This window comes from Platichthys flesus, chromosome 21 (genome assembly GCF_949316205.1).
Source record: "Platichthys flesus chromosome 21, fPlaFle2.1, whole genome shotgun sequence".
Lineage (NCBI taxonomy): Eukaryota > Metazoa > Chordata > Actinopteri > Pleuronectiformes > Pleuronectidae > Platichthys > Platichthys flesus.
In genome coordinates, this window is record NC_084965.1 from 12,779,315 (window position 1) to 12,797,394 (window position 18,080).

General features: G+C 43.9%; 2 protein-coding genes across 3 annotated transcripts in view; one reads left to right on the top strand and one right to left on the bottom strand.

Moving 5' to 3' along the window:
* arfgef1 (ADP-ribosylation factor guanine nucleotide-exchange factor 1 (brefeldin A-inhibited)) overlaps positions 1-6,367 on the top strand; it is a 46,908-nt gene extending 40,541 nt beyond the window's left edge. For both annotated transcript variants that reach the window (XM_062379098.1, XM_062379099.1), the window contains 9 exons: positions 99-234; positions 553-691; positions 1,179-1,242; positions 1,455-1,614; positions 1,777-1,916; positions 2,036-2,207; positions 2,412-2,550; positions 4,076-4,193; positions 4,965-6,367. In XM_062379098.1, coding sequence (XP_062235082.1) covers positions 99-234; positions 553-691; positions 1,179-1,242; positions 1,455-1,614; positions 1,777-1,916; positions 2,036-2,207; positions 2,412-2,550; positions 4,076-4,193; positions 4,965-5,186 — 1,290 coding nt within the window. In that variant the 3' untranslated portion in view covers positions 5,187-6,367. The remainder of the gene's footprint in view (positions 1-98; positions 235-552; positions 692-1,178; positions 1,243-1,454; positions 1,615-1,776; positions 1,917-2,035; positions 2,208-2,411; positions 2,551-4,075; positions 4,194-4,964) is intronic.
* Positions 6,368-7,167: 800 nt separating this feature from the next.
* On the bottom strand, positions 7,168-17,073 carry LOC133933065 (centrosome and spindle pole-associated protein 1). The gene is made up of 29 exons (XM_062380018.1): positions 17,025-17,073; positions 16,824-16,921; positions 16,647-16,727; positions 15,917-16,003; positions 15,613-15,800; positions 15,289-15,366; positions 14,707-14,798; positions 14,512-14,608; positions 14,362-14,419; positions 13,261-13,457; positions 13,048-13,172; positions 12,401-12,470; positions 12,151-12,244; positions 11,791-11,938; positions 11,575-11,700; positions 11,402-11,472; positions 11,080-11,226; positions 10,850-10,984; positions 10,692-10,766; positions 10,371-10,520; positions 10,209-10,283; positions 9,839-10,104; positions 9,197-9,330; positions 8,693-8,839; positions 8,540-8,574; positions 8,359-8,422; positions 7,804-7,907; positions 7,656-7,728; positions 7,168-7,464 (listed from the first exon to the last, which is right to left on the bottom strand). The coding sequence occupies exons 1-29, from the start codon at positions 17,071-17,073 to the stop codon at positions 7,280-7,282; spliced, it is 3,249 nt and encodes a 1,082-aa protein (XP_062236002.1). The 3' UTR covers positions 7,168-7,279.
* Between the last annotated feature and the right edge of the window lie 1,007 nt (positions 17,074-18,080).

The window sequence follows — 18,080 nt, forward strand, 5'->3', positions numbered from 1 at the left end:
ACACATGAAACCAAAATATCACAATATCTCATCTTTATTCCTCCAGTATATTGTTGTTAGTGTATTGTACTCTGCATTTCACTGTGTTGCCCCCTCAGAAAGCCGAGTGGATGACCACCACCTGCAACCATGCACTTTATGCCCTCTGTGATGTCTTCACCCAATATTTTGAGTCCCTCAATGATGTCCTGCTGGACGATATTCTGGCTCAGCTCTACTGGTGTGTGCAGCAAGGTGAGCACACAGGCAACCCCCCCGATATTTAATTGCAAACAAGTAGATCATCTTCAGATATCCTGGCTGTTGGGCTTGTTAATGCTCACAAGGTTTAGGAGCTTAAAGAAGCAACAATCATTAGAACAGACCAAAAAAAGACGTATAAGTGAATGTCCAGTTGCCATATTTACTGTTTTGTGGTTGTTAATCAGAAACAAAAAGAGGCAGAAATCTTATCAGACTTTATGCATCGTTTTTTTGTCTCTCCTCTTTTCTAATTTACACTTCCCTTCTCCCTCCTCCTCTCCCTCCTCCTCCTCGTCTCTGCGTCTGTAGATAATGAGCAGCTTGCCCGTTCAGGCACCAACTGTCTGGAGAATGTGGTCATCCTGAACGGAGAGAAGTTTTCCCCCGAGACCTGGGACAAGACATGTAACTGCATGCTGGACATCTTCAAGACCACCATCCCTCACGCGTAAGCTGCTGCACTCAAAACCCGACTGCCTCTCGTTCAAAGACGAGGAAAAAAGACGAGCCCAACATGCTCATTGCTATATATGAGTCTGAACAGACATGGATGTACAGTCAGCTGGTTGTTAGAGGCCAACAACCAGTTGATTTACAACAATAACAAAAATTGAGCAGTAAATCTAATTAAAATAGAGCATTAGCTGCTAAATTAATGTTGCAATGGTTATAACGCGATTGAAATGGACAATTTTACTGTCTGTATCAATTTCATCAAACAACCTGCAATGGATCCTTATTTATTTTGATTCTACAAAATACAAACCAAACGGATTATTTCTGATAAGGAAAAATTGATCATCCACCGGGAATTAAATTAAGACCTCGTTTGATTAATAACGTAACTCAGGTAATTTTTCTAGCGTGAAAGTCGTTTGTTATTCTGTACAAGAATGAATATGATTTATTGAATAAACACGTCTCCTGTTTTTCAGGCTGTTAACATGGAGACCTGAGGGAGAACACCTGACAACCCAGAGTCTGTCTGACAAACAGTTGGTGAGGAAATCCACAAGTTTCTCTTTTATGTGAATGAATTACTGTTCACTCTGGTATTTGCATGTTGTTTGCTGAACATCATTTTCTTTTGATATTTGTTGAATTGTATTTGCAGGTCTTGTTTCCATTTTCTCAAGGTTTTTCATATATTTTTATTCATCACTACACTCAAAGTAATTAGTGCATTCAAACTCTTTCCGCTCTGCTCCCAGGACTCTGTTTCCCAGAAGTCAGTGGACATCCAGTCCCGCTCTGACGACCAGCATTCCATAAGCAGCGCCGATAGGGTTGCCACGGAGAACCGGCGGCAGAGTCAGTTCAGCGCAGCATCAGGCATGTGTGAGGACGGCTCCAGGAGCAGGACCCCAACAAGTAAGCCCTCTCTCTACTTAGAGGCTTCCGTCGTTCTGCCTGCACTTGCTAGCACCACATTTATCTTTTCTGAAGTCCTTGAGAATTGAATGAAAGTGTAGGTCTATCATCTTCTGCTTTTCTCTGTGTTCTGATGGACGTTTTTGTTTTTGTGATCCACAGAGGTCCAGGAGCAGCTGCTGTTCTCAGCTTTGCTGATAAAGTGTGTCGTGCAGCTGGAGCTCATCCAGACCATTGATAACATCGTGTTTTTTCCTGCCACCAGTAAGAAGGAAGATGCAAAGAACTTTGCTGCTGCTCAGGTACAAACAGCTGCTGTTCAGCCGGGGGTGTTGTTTTAAACCCTTGTTAGATCACAATGCTTCATGATGAGGGTTTAAGAGACGACTAACCTGTCGTGTGTGTGTGTGTCTTGTCGAAGCGGGACGCTATCTGTGCACCAGACGTCCCTGTGGACACCCAGGACCAGGGCATGTATCAGTACCTGACGTCTGAGCAGCTCTTCAAGCTGCTCGACTGTCTGCTGGAGTCCCACCACTTCGCCAAAGCTTTCAACTCCAACAACGAGCAGAGGACTTCACTGTGGAAAGCAGGTACAGCAACGAACCAGCGTCTGGAGCTTCGATTGGCTTTCATTCAGAAACCGGTTCATGCTGAAGATGAAAGCAGTGGTTTACTTCAGGCTGTTGGCGATTCTGTGTCACTTCTTGTTGCAGTTTAGAGATTACTTGAAATATAATTAAAATAACTAATTATATAACTTTTATTAATATATAATTTTACCTTCATGTCTGCAGGTTTCAAAGGAAAGTCGAAGCCCAACCTGTTGAAGCAGGAGACCAGCAGCCTGGCCTGTGGCCTCCGCATCCTGTTTCGTATGTACACAGACGAGAGCCGCCAAGACGCCTGGGCCGAGGTCCAGAGACGACTTCTCAGGTAAGAAACCAAACATGTGATCTGTACGTATCCCACAGTATCATGATTCAGAGAAAGACACCACTCAGTCTCCTAAACTGATGCAAAACATTCTGAAAGTGCTCTGTTGCTCATTACTGCAGTTAACCTCCAGTTCTCTTTCACCTGAACCAGAGCTGCCCATCGAAAAGGCCTGCACTGCACAAATAAGCATTTCTCTGTGACCACCACTTTAGCAAGCAGGGAGTAGACTCCGCAAGCAGGTTGATCCATGATCGTCATAATGGGTTCCTGTTGCGGCTCTTCCTCATATCACTAATGACCCTGTCAGCATCTCCTTACAGTCTCTCGTCATTATTATGAGGAGTAACACATGCTGCGATTCAGCAGGAACAATGGATACATTTAGATGCTTTGAAGTGTGACCTCACCTCGACAGATTCCAAAAAGTAATTGGTGCATTTGTTTTTGGGACTTTGCACTGGAAACATCATGAAAACATCAATCTTCTTCATTTTATTTTAACTTTCAGCATGTTGAAGAAAGTGTGTGTGTGTATCCCCACACGTTCACCGTCACCAGCTCCAATGTGGAAAAGAGAAATCACACTTCTCCTGGCACGAACATCAATAGCCGCTTCAGAGGAAATGAAAAGACACCGGCCCTAAGAGAAAGGGAGGGTTGTTTTTGATTTAACTGTCTTGAGTCAGTGGCGAAGAAGCAGCATCGGCCATTCTCAGAAAGGGACGCCATTCGCTGTAACGATCCAAAGGCGCATGGATCTTGGAGTGTTCTTTCCTCGCTGCGTCTTTATTCAGCGCTGCACGAACAGCTGTCAGCCCAGTGGTCTACCCTCCTCTCCCTGGTATTGACGACGATGTCAAGATGAAGCGGAATCAACGCCTGGTTCTCCTACCCGCATTTATTATTGGAGGAGGCGGGAGGGGGAGGAGGAGGCAGGGCGGTGTCTGCATGTGAGAGTAGCTCAGATGTCCTAATTCACTGAGACTCTGTTATGTGTCATCAGTTTCTTCTTTCTTTATGAAGCAACACAAACACACACACACACTCAGACCCTTGTTTAATGTACAGCACTCATGCAAGTTGGAATGAGCGCAGTCTGTGAGGCAGATATTGGAGGCGATTGGCTGACAGAGATTGGAGAACAGGGGAGTGGTCAGTCTGGAGGGGGGGGGGGGTCAATGAGCAACAGATGGCATTGATGTGAGCGAAGGGGCGCAGGGTCAAAGAGGGGAGGTCAGAGGTTGTGTCACTTTTCCTCATGCTTTACACTGCTAAACGAAAAATGTCCTAATTGTTTTCATAATAGCTTCAGTGAGCGGCTTCATTTAACCTTCATCATCCCTGTACACTGGTTCATGTGATAAGCAAGACACAGATGCAGATGCTGTCTTTTGACTCCACATGAAAGAACAACGCAAATCTGGGGAGTGGCTTGAAGTCTTTCTCCAGTAACCTGCATTCTCTCTCAGCCTAATGCGATTTCTCTTCCTCTCTTTGTGTTTCTCTCTGTGTGTGTTTGTAGTGTGTGCAGCGAGGCTGTAGCGTACTTCCTGGCCCTGACCTCAGAGAGCCACAGAGAGGCCTGGACCAACCTGCTGCTGCTCTTCCTCACCAAGGTGCTGAAGATCAGCGATGAAAGGGTGAGGAGCCGGAAAGACGGAACAGATAATTCACAACTAGGTCTGATATCCAAAAATACCAGATGAGGTGGAGGTGTGAGCCACGGTGGTATTTCAGAACAGATAGTATAACAATAATGCACATGAAGGCTGTACTTGATATTCTCGTTTTCAACTTGTATATAATATACTGTTATACAAATCAGAAAGACATTTTAGTAATAATGTTACAAAGACAGTGAAGGTGTGATTTCTATGTAGATGAAACGATGCAGCTCAGCTCGGGTAAAACTTATGTGGATGAAAATATCACATTGAAACTGGTTTGATATTTTCAGATTATATATTCATTAAATCAATTGACTACCAAAATGAACAAGGTGCAATTCTACTAATTTGCACAGCAAAGAATGTTATATTTTGATTTTAGACTGATCCTGTCAAACTGCCAGACAGTATCAATAAGAATGAATTGGGCGGCTGTGGTTGAGGGTTAGAGCGGTCGTCCTCCAACCTGAAGGTCGACAGTTCGATCCCCAATCTTCCCCATCTGCATGCCGAAGTGTCCTTGGGCAAGATGCTGAACCCCGAATTGACCCTCATAGAACAATAAAAAGTGCTACTAATAGATGCACTGTCCTGTAAAGAGCTTTGAGTGGTGATCAAGACTAGAAAAGCGCTTTATAGATACAAAACCATTTACCATTTAAAATTGTGATTTGTATTCTATGTAGCCAAATACAACGTTTTTTATGCCTCCGTCTTTCTCTTTCTTCCTCTCTCACCTTTCAGTTCAAGGCTCATGCGTCCAGGTACTACCCTCTGCTCTGTGAGATCATGCAGTTCGACCTGATCCCAGAGCTGCGCACGGTTCTTAGAAAGTTCTTCTTGCGGATCGGCCTCGTGTTCAACATCGCACAGCTGCCCGAGCCCGAACCGGAGCCTCAGCCACCGCATATTGGGCAGGAAGTGGACCTGGAGGAGGCAGAGGAGGCCGGGGAGGAGGCCCAGTGACGCTGCACCACAAACAGCCTGGAAGACAGAGCTGCACCGAGGCCTCCGCCTCGCGGGGCCGCGCCGTGGCTTCGTCACCTCAGCGTTCTCCGCGGGGTCTCTGTCGAACTCTTGGCCTGAACAGCCCGATTATCAGTCGGCTCTCTGCTACCACCCACCCGCACCCTTAACCCTGTGACCACAAACACACAAACACATCTACACAAACACACACGCAGCCCAGATGGAGTTCTATATATCCCAATAAAAACAGTCATGTCTTGTTCAAGGTGTAGCGATGCCTCCACTGGATAAAACTACTGATAAACAACTGACAGTCACTCATATCTCTGGTCTGCTCAGAGGGAATATATTTCAAAAACATGTGCTTCTTACTGTATATTTAAAACGTAAAGAACGAACGGTTTCAAACTACATGCAAACAGACATATTCAGTAACTCTGAAATGTGGCATTTGTCACACATTGATAGTAATGACCTTTCTGTGAGCGCAGCAGAAGGCTAACATTAGCATTGACAGCCTCTTGGATGAAACTAGTTGTACAGATCTGCCGCTATGTAATATAATCTTATAACACTAGATTTCATCTATTTTTGTTTATTTCTTTCTTCTCCTCCTATGGATTTGCTGCACTTGATCTCTTTTTTGAATGCACTGGAGATTTTACTTTGTGATAATTTATTTTGACTCTACCCTCTTGTGCAGATTGTCCTACACAGTACAATTAGTATTTTGAGCAAGACCACGGAAAGTGAAGGGTTAAATTATTCCATTTTATATGTCGTTAGGTTTGTCACAGAGTGAGATGATAACTGGGCTTCTGGGACCGGAGGACGAGAGGGCGACCCGATGCTAGCTGCTTGTACGTCACCTGTCTGTTTTCATGTTTGAGTTTAGTTTTCACTCCTGTGTACAAAATCAAAAGTTAATAATATATTTCATGTTTTTTCTTTTCCTTTGGTTTGCGGGATGGTAAAATGTATAGAGAAGATGAGAAACGTTAGCTGTGCTTTAAGTATGAATGGGGAAGCGTTCCTGCTCATGGATGTAGAAAACAAAATGTATATGATACAGCAATGTAAAGTTTTCTATGTTGCAAAAAAGATTATGTACAACTTTCTGTACGATACATCATCTGGCATCCTAATCAGGTTCTAGGTCAATAAAGTTTTTGAACTTGGTTGATTTGAAAAGCTGAATCACTGACTTCTTAGTGACATTCAACAACTAGCTCTTTATTTCTCTGCACTGAAAATCATCACGGACAAAACTTGAATAAGGACTTTGCTTTATTAGATAAAAGTCTCTGTAGCACAGGGGAGTGAGGGCAGCAAAATTCAGGTGCAGTTTTCCCTTAAATTCAAAAATATTTAAAACTATACAAGTTGAGTTCGTACCGGATTTATCTTTGTCTCATTTGTTTACATCACAAAAACCTTGTGTTTTTGTGATGTAAACAGGGGTGTGGAGACTTTTTATATCCACTGTGTCGAGGACGGAAACTGACAACATCTAAAAACATTTATAAATGAATAATCAACTTTAAGATATATAAATAAAGTAAAGGTTCAGGAAGCCGGAGGTTTGACTTGATTAAAGAGTGACCCTTACTCCTTGTGCTAGTTGATGGGAACAATATGTAATTTATTTGATCACTGAATATAAACTAGAAGGTTTTGCATGAATTTTCTGAATTATATTAAATTAAATGTGTCCCACACTGTGATTCTTGTAAGGCGTCAGAAGCCAAGGCTGGACACTACTGGGTTAATCTCTAACAATAGGTTTTTAAAGCATGTTAAATCATCCAGTATCTAAAATCCAAAAATATAGAAGTAACTTTTAAGTAAGGCTGTCAAATATATGTAGTAAAGTAGAAAATACAATCAGCACAGACAAAATTTGAATCAGGACTTTATTTTATTAGAAAATAGTCTCTGTAACATATATTAGCTAAACATAACTCAAATTACAGCATATTTCTTACCCACGGACTCTGTTATCTATTAAGCCTTTTATTGTCCACCACTTGTACATATAGAGAAGAGAGGTCAGCAAACTTCAGGTGCAGTTTTCCCTCCTTGGACACGAGCTACGTGACACGGTGTGTGAGGCCGGGCGATGGAGTATCCAGCCTCTTTCTACAGGCTGAGCCTCTCAAAGAAGCCGAAGTGCCAGGCCGCAGCCAGGGCTCTGTGGCGACGCTCTCCACAGAGACACGCCTCTCCGGGGCAGACCTCAGAGACCAGAAGTCCTCTTCGTCAAGGGACAGCCCCTCTGGAGAAGACGGCAGCAGTCAAACAGGGCGATTCCAATCAAAACGTACATGTCACACACATATTTTTTGTTTGTGGGGTTTAACAGTTAAAGTTGAGTGTTAGAATGAGACTGGAGTGTTGTTGTGAACACCAGCGTATGAGCCTCCCCCCGGATGCCGCTCTGGCTGTGCCCTCTGACCTTAACCTCACCGTTCTGGCTGGTCGGCAACTTCGGAGACTCAACGTCTGGCTCAACGTCTGGCTCCCTCTGATTCACGAAAATCTGTCAAAGGAGTTCAATTTGAAAACTGCAGGGACTAAACTACTCCAGTGCTTCAAATCATCATCAGCGACATACAGCTCGTCTCCTTCGTCGGGTCGTCCTCTCTTGGTGCTCCGTTGACGGCCGAGGGGATCCCACCCGATTAGCCTGCTGTCCACACACGTCCCCAGTGTAACCACCTGAAAGGAACCAAAAGCGGTCAGCGTTACACACATACCTGTTCCGCAGCTGGACAGAGATTAGGGACATTAAAGTTCAGATTTGATGTGGGAATACCAAAAAGATGAAAATGAGCCTAATCCACCAAAACCTTTTGCTAAAAGGCGGTGAAATAAAAAACAAAAGTCCCTTCCTGCATCAGGCTTTAAAAATAAAAACGCATATACTGCCACATCCTCTCCAATGCATGACTCTGTGTTATCGCCGCCCAGCAGCTGCCATGGGCCCCTTGCACCCAGCGCTGGCGACAGATGCAACACAGAGACACAAGTTGGCAAGTAGACAGAGAGGTAAATTAGCCTGCCACCCAGACAGCCGTAGTGTGGTATTGTGTGTGTTGTGTACCGACAGATGTAAACACATTTTTCTTGCTCAGGACAGGTCGGACAGTCTGTGTTTGGTCAGAATTACCTGTAAAAGGTGACTGAGATGGAAACAAGGAGTCCTTCAGGACGAGGGGCGAAGGTTTGTTCGCCTGAGAGAAGATGCAACAAAAGAAGACACCAGTCAAACATCTCCACTGAAGAACGAGCCCGACCCATCGAGCCTGTCAGAATAAACGTGCATACTGTATGATGTCGTGATCACTCACGTGATGATAACAGTTCAGATACACCTTCCAGAGGTCTGTAGAGAAACACAGAGCAGGCAGTGTAAGAGCACAACAGTCTGAGGACAGGTGTGTGCGTCTGCGTGTTTGTGTGCGTATGTTTGTGTGTGTGTGTGTGTGTGTGTCCTCTCTGACCACGGTCAGCATGTTCTCGTATCCTCATGAGGCCGATTTGGCGTCTATACTCTTGGAGGAGGGCCTGCTGCTGGACGTCCAGAGTCTGTACACCAGTGGGGGGGTTGTCGGGGTACATCTGGAGAGCCTCCTCACGAGATGACGAGTCTGACAAATGAAAAGGAGGTTGAGTCGGTTTTTGAGATATAATAATAACCATGGCAATTTGTTTAAATATATTCCATGATGAAGCTATATAGCGAATTGTAAACAAGTAAAGATGTAAAACTTTTTATGTCGTACTGCTATTAAGTATAAGTATAATAAGTTTATTGTATGGAGTCTTCTTGCAGTAGCATCTACTTTGCACCTCTGGCTCCTTAAGACGGTCACTGCTCATTATATTGGACACATTTCAGGCAGATCACACATAAATCTGACCCAGGGTCGGTAACCTAAATGGGATCTGATTATTAAGTTAAACCGTTGCTCCCTAAAATGAATCCTGAGTGAGTCGGCCATGACCCCTGTATTTAAGCTTGTTGAACTCACAGGGGTTTTTTGTGTTAACTGGAGCAGGGACTGGGTCGGTTCTGGACGTGGACGGCAGCTCGGCCTCCCCGTGCACAGCTGCAGCCGCTCTGGGTCGTCTGCTGCTCCTGAACGAAGGAGGAGAGCACAACTCTTAACAGAACAACCGCCTCTGGTGACCTGCAAGTGTCTTTGTGAAAATGTGGTGACGGTACACTGTCCTGGATGTTTTCTACAAAGTTTCCTTTTCTGTATTTATATTATTTTGTAACAGTCCTGGATGCGAAAACCTCACTTGGGATTTTGATTAGTTATGCTCTGTTTTACTGTGACTGTTATATTACTGCAGCAATGAGTCGCTGAAACAAATCTTTATGTGGATTAGAAGATTGGACTTGGTTCACTAGACTAGCTTGGAGCACACGGAGACCCCTTTAGATTTCAAATTGTGAAATTGCTATTTCACAAGACCCTCAGTGCATCTGGTGAAATTTGGATCTTAAGGGGTAGAGAACATCTAATAGCTTTTATGTATTATTCATGTCTCTGCTGAAAAAAAATCAAAGAAATCCCATTTATCCTGGACATGGTATAGCTAAATTACCAACGGTGCTCAGGGGTGTCTGACTTCGTTACCTGATGGAGGGAGGGTGGCTGCTCTCCTGTCGATCTGTTTGCTTCATCTGGGCCTCCAGTTGCATTTGCTCTTTCCTCAGGTGCCTGCGAAGGACTGACAGCTCTCGGATCACTTCATCTTTCGGGGATAGACCAAGCAGAGGGGGGAGTGAGTAGGGACATGGATGGATTTGATTTTTAGAAGTTTGGGCTAGGACAGTCTTACCTCGTGGCGGTGGGGCCATTTTCCCAGGGACTGAGTGTGGTGCCCACGCAGTGCGCTCCCGCTGTGGAAATCATGGACATTTCTTTATCCTTACAGATTTACACCATAGCAGCCTGGATGTGAATATATTTACTGCACTTATTGACCGAGAGGAGTTTGGCTCACGTCAGAGGAAGGTCTGGATGCCACAAACTGTGTCCTCCTCCGCAGGGTTGGGATGGGAGGAGACTTCTCTCGCTGCTAAAGTTACGAGCAGAATCTCATTGGTCAAGGCCATTCAATGTAAATGTAAGGAACATTACCAATATCTTTTCGGACATACAGTACCTTGTAACTCAAAGGTGTGCTCCCCCCCTCTCTGTCCCTGGTGCTCCGAGGCACCTTTTCCTCCGTCTCTTCTTCCTGCTTCTGGGTCTTTTCCTCCAAAATCCTCATTTGTTCTCTCAGGTTCACCTCCTCTCTCTTGCTTTCTTCTATCTGTCAGATTTGGTTCAAGTGTCAGAAGTACACACTGTCGAACACCACATCTAACCTCTGTCTCTTTTGCAATACTTTTTTATCCAGACAGATTTACACCATAGCAGCCTTGATGTGAACATGTTCACTGCTCTTATTGACTGAGTGACTCCTGGAGGAGAGATGGCTCACCCCAGAGGAAGGTCTGGATGCCACAATGTGTGTCTTCCTCCGCAGGGTTGGGATGGGAGGAGACTTCTCTCGCTGCTAAAGTTATGAGCAGAATCACATTTGACAAAGTCATTCAGTATAAATGAACATTACCAGTATCTTTTCGGGACATACAGTACCTCGTGAGGAGTGGTTTTCTCCTCCTCTCTGTCTCTGGTGCTCCGAGGCACCTCTTCCACCGTCTCTTGTTCCTGCTTCACCTTCTTTTCCTTCTTCTGCAAATGTGTGTCAGGTTGATTGGAACTGCTGTTTACCTGCAGAAGGTACAAGGAAATGCTCCTCAGTGATAATCAATCTGGAATCAGGAGGAATGACGAGGTGCCCTTCAGCAAACGGATGAACCTCTCACCTTATGCTTCTCTTTGTGCCTTCTTTGCTCCTCTTCATATTTCTGCTGGAGGCGGGCACATTCCTCCACTATCCTCCTCATATCGTTCTCCTCCTCCATCTTCTTTCTTTCTGTCGCCTTCTCCTTCTTTCTCCTGTTTTCCTCCATCTGTCAGATTTGCTTTAAGTTAGTTACAATTCTCTGTCTCCTTCAAAGGGCTCAGGAGCGTTAAAGTGGTTGTAACAGTAACAGGTATTCATTCATATTTCATGTGATGTTTAATCAGCCTTGTCAATTGTATCCAGGTACCTCCACAGACTGAAGACTGTGGCCTGGGACCTACCTGCTGTTTCAGGTCCACTATGTATGATTCCTGCTGGTTGAGTCGCTGTGGAGATGGTTGATCATTTAAAACTGCAAAGACAAGTTAGACAGAAAGTTATTTATCAGTAAAGAAGATGCACGGCACACAAAATGAACTTCGGTGACAGATCGCTTTGGTACAGTCCCACAGACCTGGTATCCGCTGAGGGAGGGGAGCGAGAGTGTCCCCATTCCTCATTGAGAGGTTTTGCTCACGATTCTTGAGAGCAGGATTGTTGTACAGCTCCATGTTGATCCTGTGCATTTGACTTAAGTCGCCTGAGTGCATGGAAACGGTTATAAGTAACTAAAACCTGATGTGTCCATCGTATCTCAGGTTTAGGAGACTTCATTAGGAAGTGAACTTACTGATGAGATTGCCCTTTTGGTCTTTAATCGGAGCGCCTCCCCCGCTTCGTCCCCAGGGGTTGTACACCAACATCTCAGCTTCCGTCTCAGCCTCATATCGCAACTTCTCTTCTTTTTCTCTTCTTTTACGCTCCTCACTTCCTTGGATCTGAAAGTGTCAGAAGTTTAGACACTGTCACACACCACATCGACACTCTGTCTCCTTTGCCATAACTCCACAGTGATCTACTTTCTGATGGTCAGGACATTGAGATCTTCCCCTAGAATGAGTAAATGTCCTGGATTCCTGTAACAGCAATCGCTTAAATTTTCAAAACGTGGGTTTGATTTATGGTTATCAGATAATATATCATGTCGTACCTGCTGCTTGAGGGCCTCCTGGTGACTCACTTCACTCTCTCTCCATTTCTTGGACTTGTCTTCAGGAAACTCTCCAATAGCAAGGGCAGATGCACTAAGAGGGGACAGGGAGGAAGAATGTGTTCAAAAAATACGGACAGAAAGAGTCACTTTACAGCAAGGGCCTTTTTATAAAAGAGAGACAAGTTGTAAATTGTTCACTGAATTTTCATCTGAATTAATAAACTTGTGACTCGTGATGGACACTGACTCAGTGCGGCGACCAGGTATCAGAGGAGGATAGAGAGTCCCAGGCGGCTGCACCCATCCACGCTGAGGATCTAGTGAAGGAAATACAAAAACATTATACAGGATACCGAACACAAAGTATTCAACAGCTATCTGCTGCCACCGTCTGCCAGTTTCTCTATCCAACAGTAAAAAAATCTGGATGAAGTCAGGTCCATCTGGTTCTGCTGTGGCACCATAATGAATGGTGATTCTCTACAGAGAAGCCTAGCAGTTTCTTGAAGGCAATATGAATTAGTCCCATCGAATAGGACAGTGTCAGATACGCAAGTCATGTTATTGACTGACTGTACTCCCAACTAGTATCATTAAAAATAATTGCATTGCAGACTTGCATTTTTTAAACTTGCAGGAAAGCTTATCCCTCACAGTGATATCTGTTTTGGTCAATATGACTTTGCTGCATTTTGTTACCACTGCATTGCTACACTATGACACGTGACAGTTAACTTTAAGCCAATGTGAAAATAAAATACTGCTGTACAAGAAAATGTAGTCTTGAAAAATGGTCAGCAGCGATGAAAAGTAAATATTACGCTTAGCAAAGACCAAACAGCTCAAACATTTCTTATAATTAAAGTTTTTTTGTTAAAATATGTAAAACTGTACTTTGATGTTGAGGATTATTCGGTTCCAGTGGATTTCTTGAACCATAATAATAATAAGCTGCATCATATGGTGTCCTGTAAATATCATTTACAGTGGGAGGAATTGGAGGTGGAACACCAGCAACCCTAATGACAAACAAAAACAGAAGCTCAGAAACTACAATGAATTAAAAGCAGAATTGTCGTATGAGAACATTGAGGAGCGGTGAACTACCTCGGAATGGTCACCTCTCCCAGCATGTTGGAAAAGTCCCTGTGGTAGGCATCATTGAAATAACCCAGTGAGGGGACACCTTGTGCTGGCTCTGTGTTTCCTGGCAGCTGACGGAGAGCTGTGCTGGGCTCCACCTGGAACCTTCCCGGGGGCCCTCTCTGTGGATTGGGTTCCATCTCCTCGGCCTCCAGATCTACCTCAAGCATGTGAGGAACATCTTGTCTCGAGCTGACGTGTCGACGATTCCCAGCTCCAAACTGCTTGATTCGGTCAGGAGGAGGAGGAGGAGGAGGAGGAGGAGGAGGAGGCGATGCATCGAGCGGGAGAGATCCATCAAAAGAGAGTGAGACAAGAATATTGAGAAAAGATGAAGTGTTGCTCAAGGTGGCATTGTGCCATCATATCAATCATAACCATCATCCACGATTGTGGTGATGTGAGAAGTGTTGACTGAGCTTTAGACACTTCAACACAAGTGTGAAAGATACAGGAACATGTGCTGGACTGTGATGATTCTATTACAACAAAATTGTATTGTATGTTATTTTATGTTGTTATGTTGTAATACTATGCCATGTTACAATATGCTATGTCCTCAGAATCAGGTCTATTGCCCAGTCGGTTTACACATAGAAGCAATTAACTGTGTAGTGTTTATCCAAGTTTAAATGCATAAAATATAGGGAAGATAAAAATAGCAAACAAAATGAAATATAAAAAATTAATGTTATGTTGTTATGTTTTGCTATGCAATGTTATGCTATGCTGGGTAGTGCTATGCTGGGTTGTATTGTATTGTGTTGTGTTGCGCTATGCTGTGTTGTGCTATGTTCTGCTGTGTTGTGTTGTGGTGTGTTGTGTTGTGTTGTGCTGTGCTATGTTGTGTTTTGTTGTGTTGTGTTGTTTGATGTTATGTTGTGTTGTGTTGTGCTTTGCTGGGTTTTGTTGTGTTGTGTTGTGTTGTGTTGTGATAGGCTGGGTTGTGTTGTTCTGTGCAATGCTGGGCTGTGTTGTGTTGTGCTATGCTTGGATGTGTTGTGTTGTGCTTTGCATTGTGTTGTGCTATGCTGGGTTGTGTCGTGTTGTGTTATGTTATGTTACCTTCTGCTCAGGGTCTGTGGCTCCAGTGGCTCCAGCCCTGAGCTCAAGGTTCCTCTCCCTGAAGACAAAGACGAGTCCAAATGACTCCTGATGAACCAGATGAAATAACTCCTTTTAATAATAATTTGTGATTAGTGAATAAAGGCTTACCTAAACTTGTTTCTCTTCTTCTCAGCAATTTGTTTCAGAAGCTCCTGCTTGTACTGTTCTTTCCTCATCTGAGAGGCCCCCTTCTCTTCTGTTGCCCCTGCACCAAAACAGATTTGAAAGCGACTAATTCCATCTGTAATCCCACAAGTCAATCAATGCATGTCCATACGAATCATGAATAAGACTGTTACTTACCAATAAGTAATCCAGTAGCAAACTCAGCTTCATCCTTGCTGGTGACAGGACCATATCTTGCAGACCTCCTCCTGCTGTCTTGCATGTGCAGGCTATTGAATGCAGACAGAAGAAGACACGGCACAAGATACCCATGTAGAGCGTATACAAGTAACAGCAAAGCAATCGATTCACATCTGAGCCACACCCAGCCACCATTTTACATCAGCACGGCCTCAGTTGCCCTGCAGAGCTTCCTGTCCTCCAACCCAGAGACATTGTCGAATCCATCCAGCTCCTCTGTTCGAACCGAGGTGAGTAATTGTTTGTCTGGAGCTGGACCTCACGTGAACTATGTACAGACAGTAGCTCAAGTTGACGGCATGAACCAGGAAACAATGAGATAGCATCTGAGAGAAGAGCAACAACTAAGTGTGGCAGTAATTGTCACTACCTGCCTGGTGTTGCATTTACCCTTCATTGACTCATTAAATCAGAGCTTTATTGATTGAGAGAACTTATGTGACCTTCCATGAGGATGTTAGTGGCTCTGCATGTGAATACTGCTGCTGTCTATATGAACGTGGTATGAATCTCACTCACTCTGAGTTCCAAAGCAAGTCGTTGTTGTTCTGGTCATGAACAGTAGGGGCCTCCATCTCCTGTTTGTCCCGACGAAATCTGCCACAGAAACAGGCAGGTGAGACTTTATTACCAAGTCCATTATTCTCTAGTAGCAGAGAATACTAGTTAAAAGCTAAAAACCTGTTTGCTCTGCATTCTCTCCTCTCTTCTTCGCCATCAGACTCTGGAGGGTTTCTGTCCTTTCTCCTCCTGTGTCTAAAATCCAGCTCCTCTCTGTCTCTGAGTGACTCCTCCTCAGAGTCACAGGGCTCGACTGGTCTGTGGAGTGGCCTGTGCGTTTGCCGATGTTGGGTTAGATTCCAGGGCCCTCCGCTTTTTCCATTATTCTCTGGCTCAGTCCACGTGGCCGTATCTCTCTTGGCAGTGACCCTCCTGATTGGAGGGGGCGTGTTTGTTTGGTGGTTGGAGGTGGGCAGGGGAGAAGCTGGAGAAGAAATGTGTCCAGCATCTGAATATTGCACCTGTCCAGGCTGAAAGGGAAAATTTGGACATTAGATTAACTTTATATCAGGCTGAAATAATTTTTTTTACAGAAAATTTCGACAAACAATAATTCAATGTGTTTTTAATTGATTATTCAGATTACCTTAAAAGGAATAGGAGGAGTTCTGCTTTGAGCTTTTTCCTTGAGCAAGAGGTTGAATTCTTTCTTCCTCTCCTCTCTCAACTTTTCCTGTGAAAGAACCAAATTCAGCTCTCTGAAGATGATATCGTTAAGACAAGAGCTTCATATTTCCAATGCTGTGTTTGAATCTGACAAATTAAAATGTGTCATCCGGTCCTTTTCCCCAACTTTGATTCAATGCTCTGTCGATATCTAAATAATGAATCTAAAAGATGAATAAAATAGCAAGAAAATTTGTAAATAAACTTAATACATTGCACAAAATCTCCTTCTGAAAATATGTGAACATCCCTTGGGCTCTACACAATCTGTCAGGTCATACATCACATACTCACTCAATATCCTTACCCAATGATGAACACATACATTAGCAGATACTTCTAAATTGAGGGGTTTCAATTCTTGCCAAGTTAAAAAGAAACACTGTCAATTAGAACCTATACTATAATGATGGATTATGGTTCAGACTGAGAAATTTCAAATATTCTAAATACTAAATACAGCACTTTGGGATTTCCTTAAACTATGACCTTTCTTTAACCCAGGTGGGATTTAAACCCACAAGCCCCAGCTCCGAGGCTGATCCATGTCCCTTTATGTTTTTTATTTTATAAGCCCGTAGCCGCATGCCAACAAAAGCAGTTGCCCTGTTATGCTGTGTACTCTGTGATTATCTCACACAGACTCTCACCTGAGCGGTTTTCTTCTCGATAACAGGTAGGAAGACAACTTGTGGTTCTGGACGAGGTTCACTGGTTTTCACTTCCTTTTTCTAGAGGAGGAATAACGGGATGGTAAAACCGCAAAGAGAAACAAGGAGGCAACATAAAATTAAAACAAGCTTAACCAATCATTTATCTTTTCAGACCTCGGCAATGTAAAGTTGGTATTCCAGCTGACGCTCCTGGTTGAGTTTCTGTTTCTTCCTTTCATAGTCTGTCCCCAGCAGAAAACTCAAGCCCCACCCTGGAAAACCACAGAATATACCATATAATACACAGATTGTATAATGTTCACAAAAGGCTAGTGTGCATCCTCTTCACTTTCATATGATGGTGCAGTATAGTACCTCTGTCTGGATCAGAGTCTGCTCCTTGTACTGCAGAGGCTGGAGCCATTTTCACTGTGTTGTTTATATCACCAGCTCTGGACTGAGGAGAACATTCACATATCAAATTGAATAAAAAACACTAACAAGCAAATTAACAGTTATAAGGGGATTGATAAAGCATATACATTTTACATATCTCCATTTGCATGTCTGCGTGCAACACAAAGAGCTACGGATGTGTAACGGCAGCTGCCATTGATTCAACAGTGTTTTGCTGCAGCTGCCTTTGTTGCCAAATAGTTTAAAGGCATCTGCATTTGTTGCCACACTGTTTTACTGGCAGACACCAATATCATGCTATAGATCTATCTAATAAACTTTCCTAAACCAGTGAATATCTCATTGAACAAAGCACCAACCGCTTTGGTTGCTCTAAAACAGTGTGGCGGCACGGATAACTATCCCCACTGACTTGTGGCAACTGTGACAGCTGCCTCCAAACAGTGTGGCAACAATTATCCGTGATTTAGCTATACACTGGTTTATGAAAGTTTATAAGACAGATCTATAAGCAGGATCTTGGTGTCTATGGACAGGGAAGAGGTCACAGACTGTGTTGTCAGTATCTTTCATTCAAATCTTTCGAGTCATTGTTTGAGAGAGAGCATCATTCCGTTGCTAGGGGCAACCAGGACACAAACGCTCCTCCTGGGACAAGCTTCCTATAACCGAGCTAAAACATAGAACATTTACCCGAGGACACTTTTACCTTACATCTGTTTACATCCACACAGCACCGCAGACTCATTTAGTGACGCTTCTTGGCGTGTGTTTCTCCCCCCGAGATGTGACGTGAACAAACGAAGTAAACAATCTGGTGCCGCGATTCGTTCGTCGTCGCCATTAGAAGAATTTACCTTCCTTGTTGACGATTAGCTGCAGTTTTGTCGATGCGTGGAAACCCTCCGTGTTAACCTTTCCTGCTCGGTTAGCACGGAGAGGTGCAGGTGAGGAGCCTGGTTTCCCTCCCGGGCTGAAGCCGGCTCTGGCTCCGGGTTTGACAGCCTTCACCTC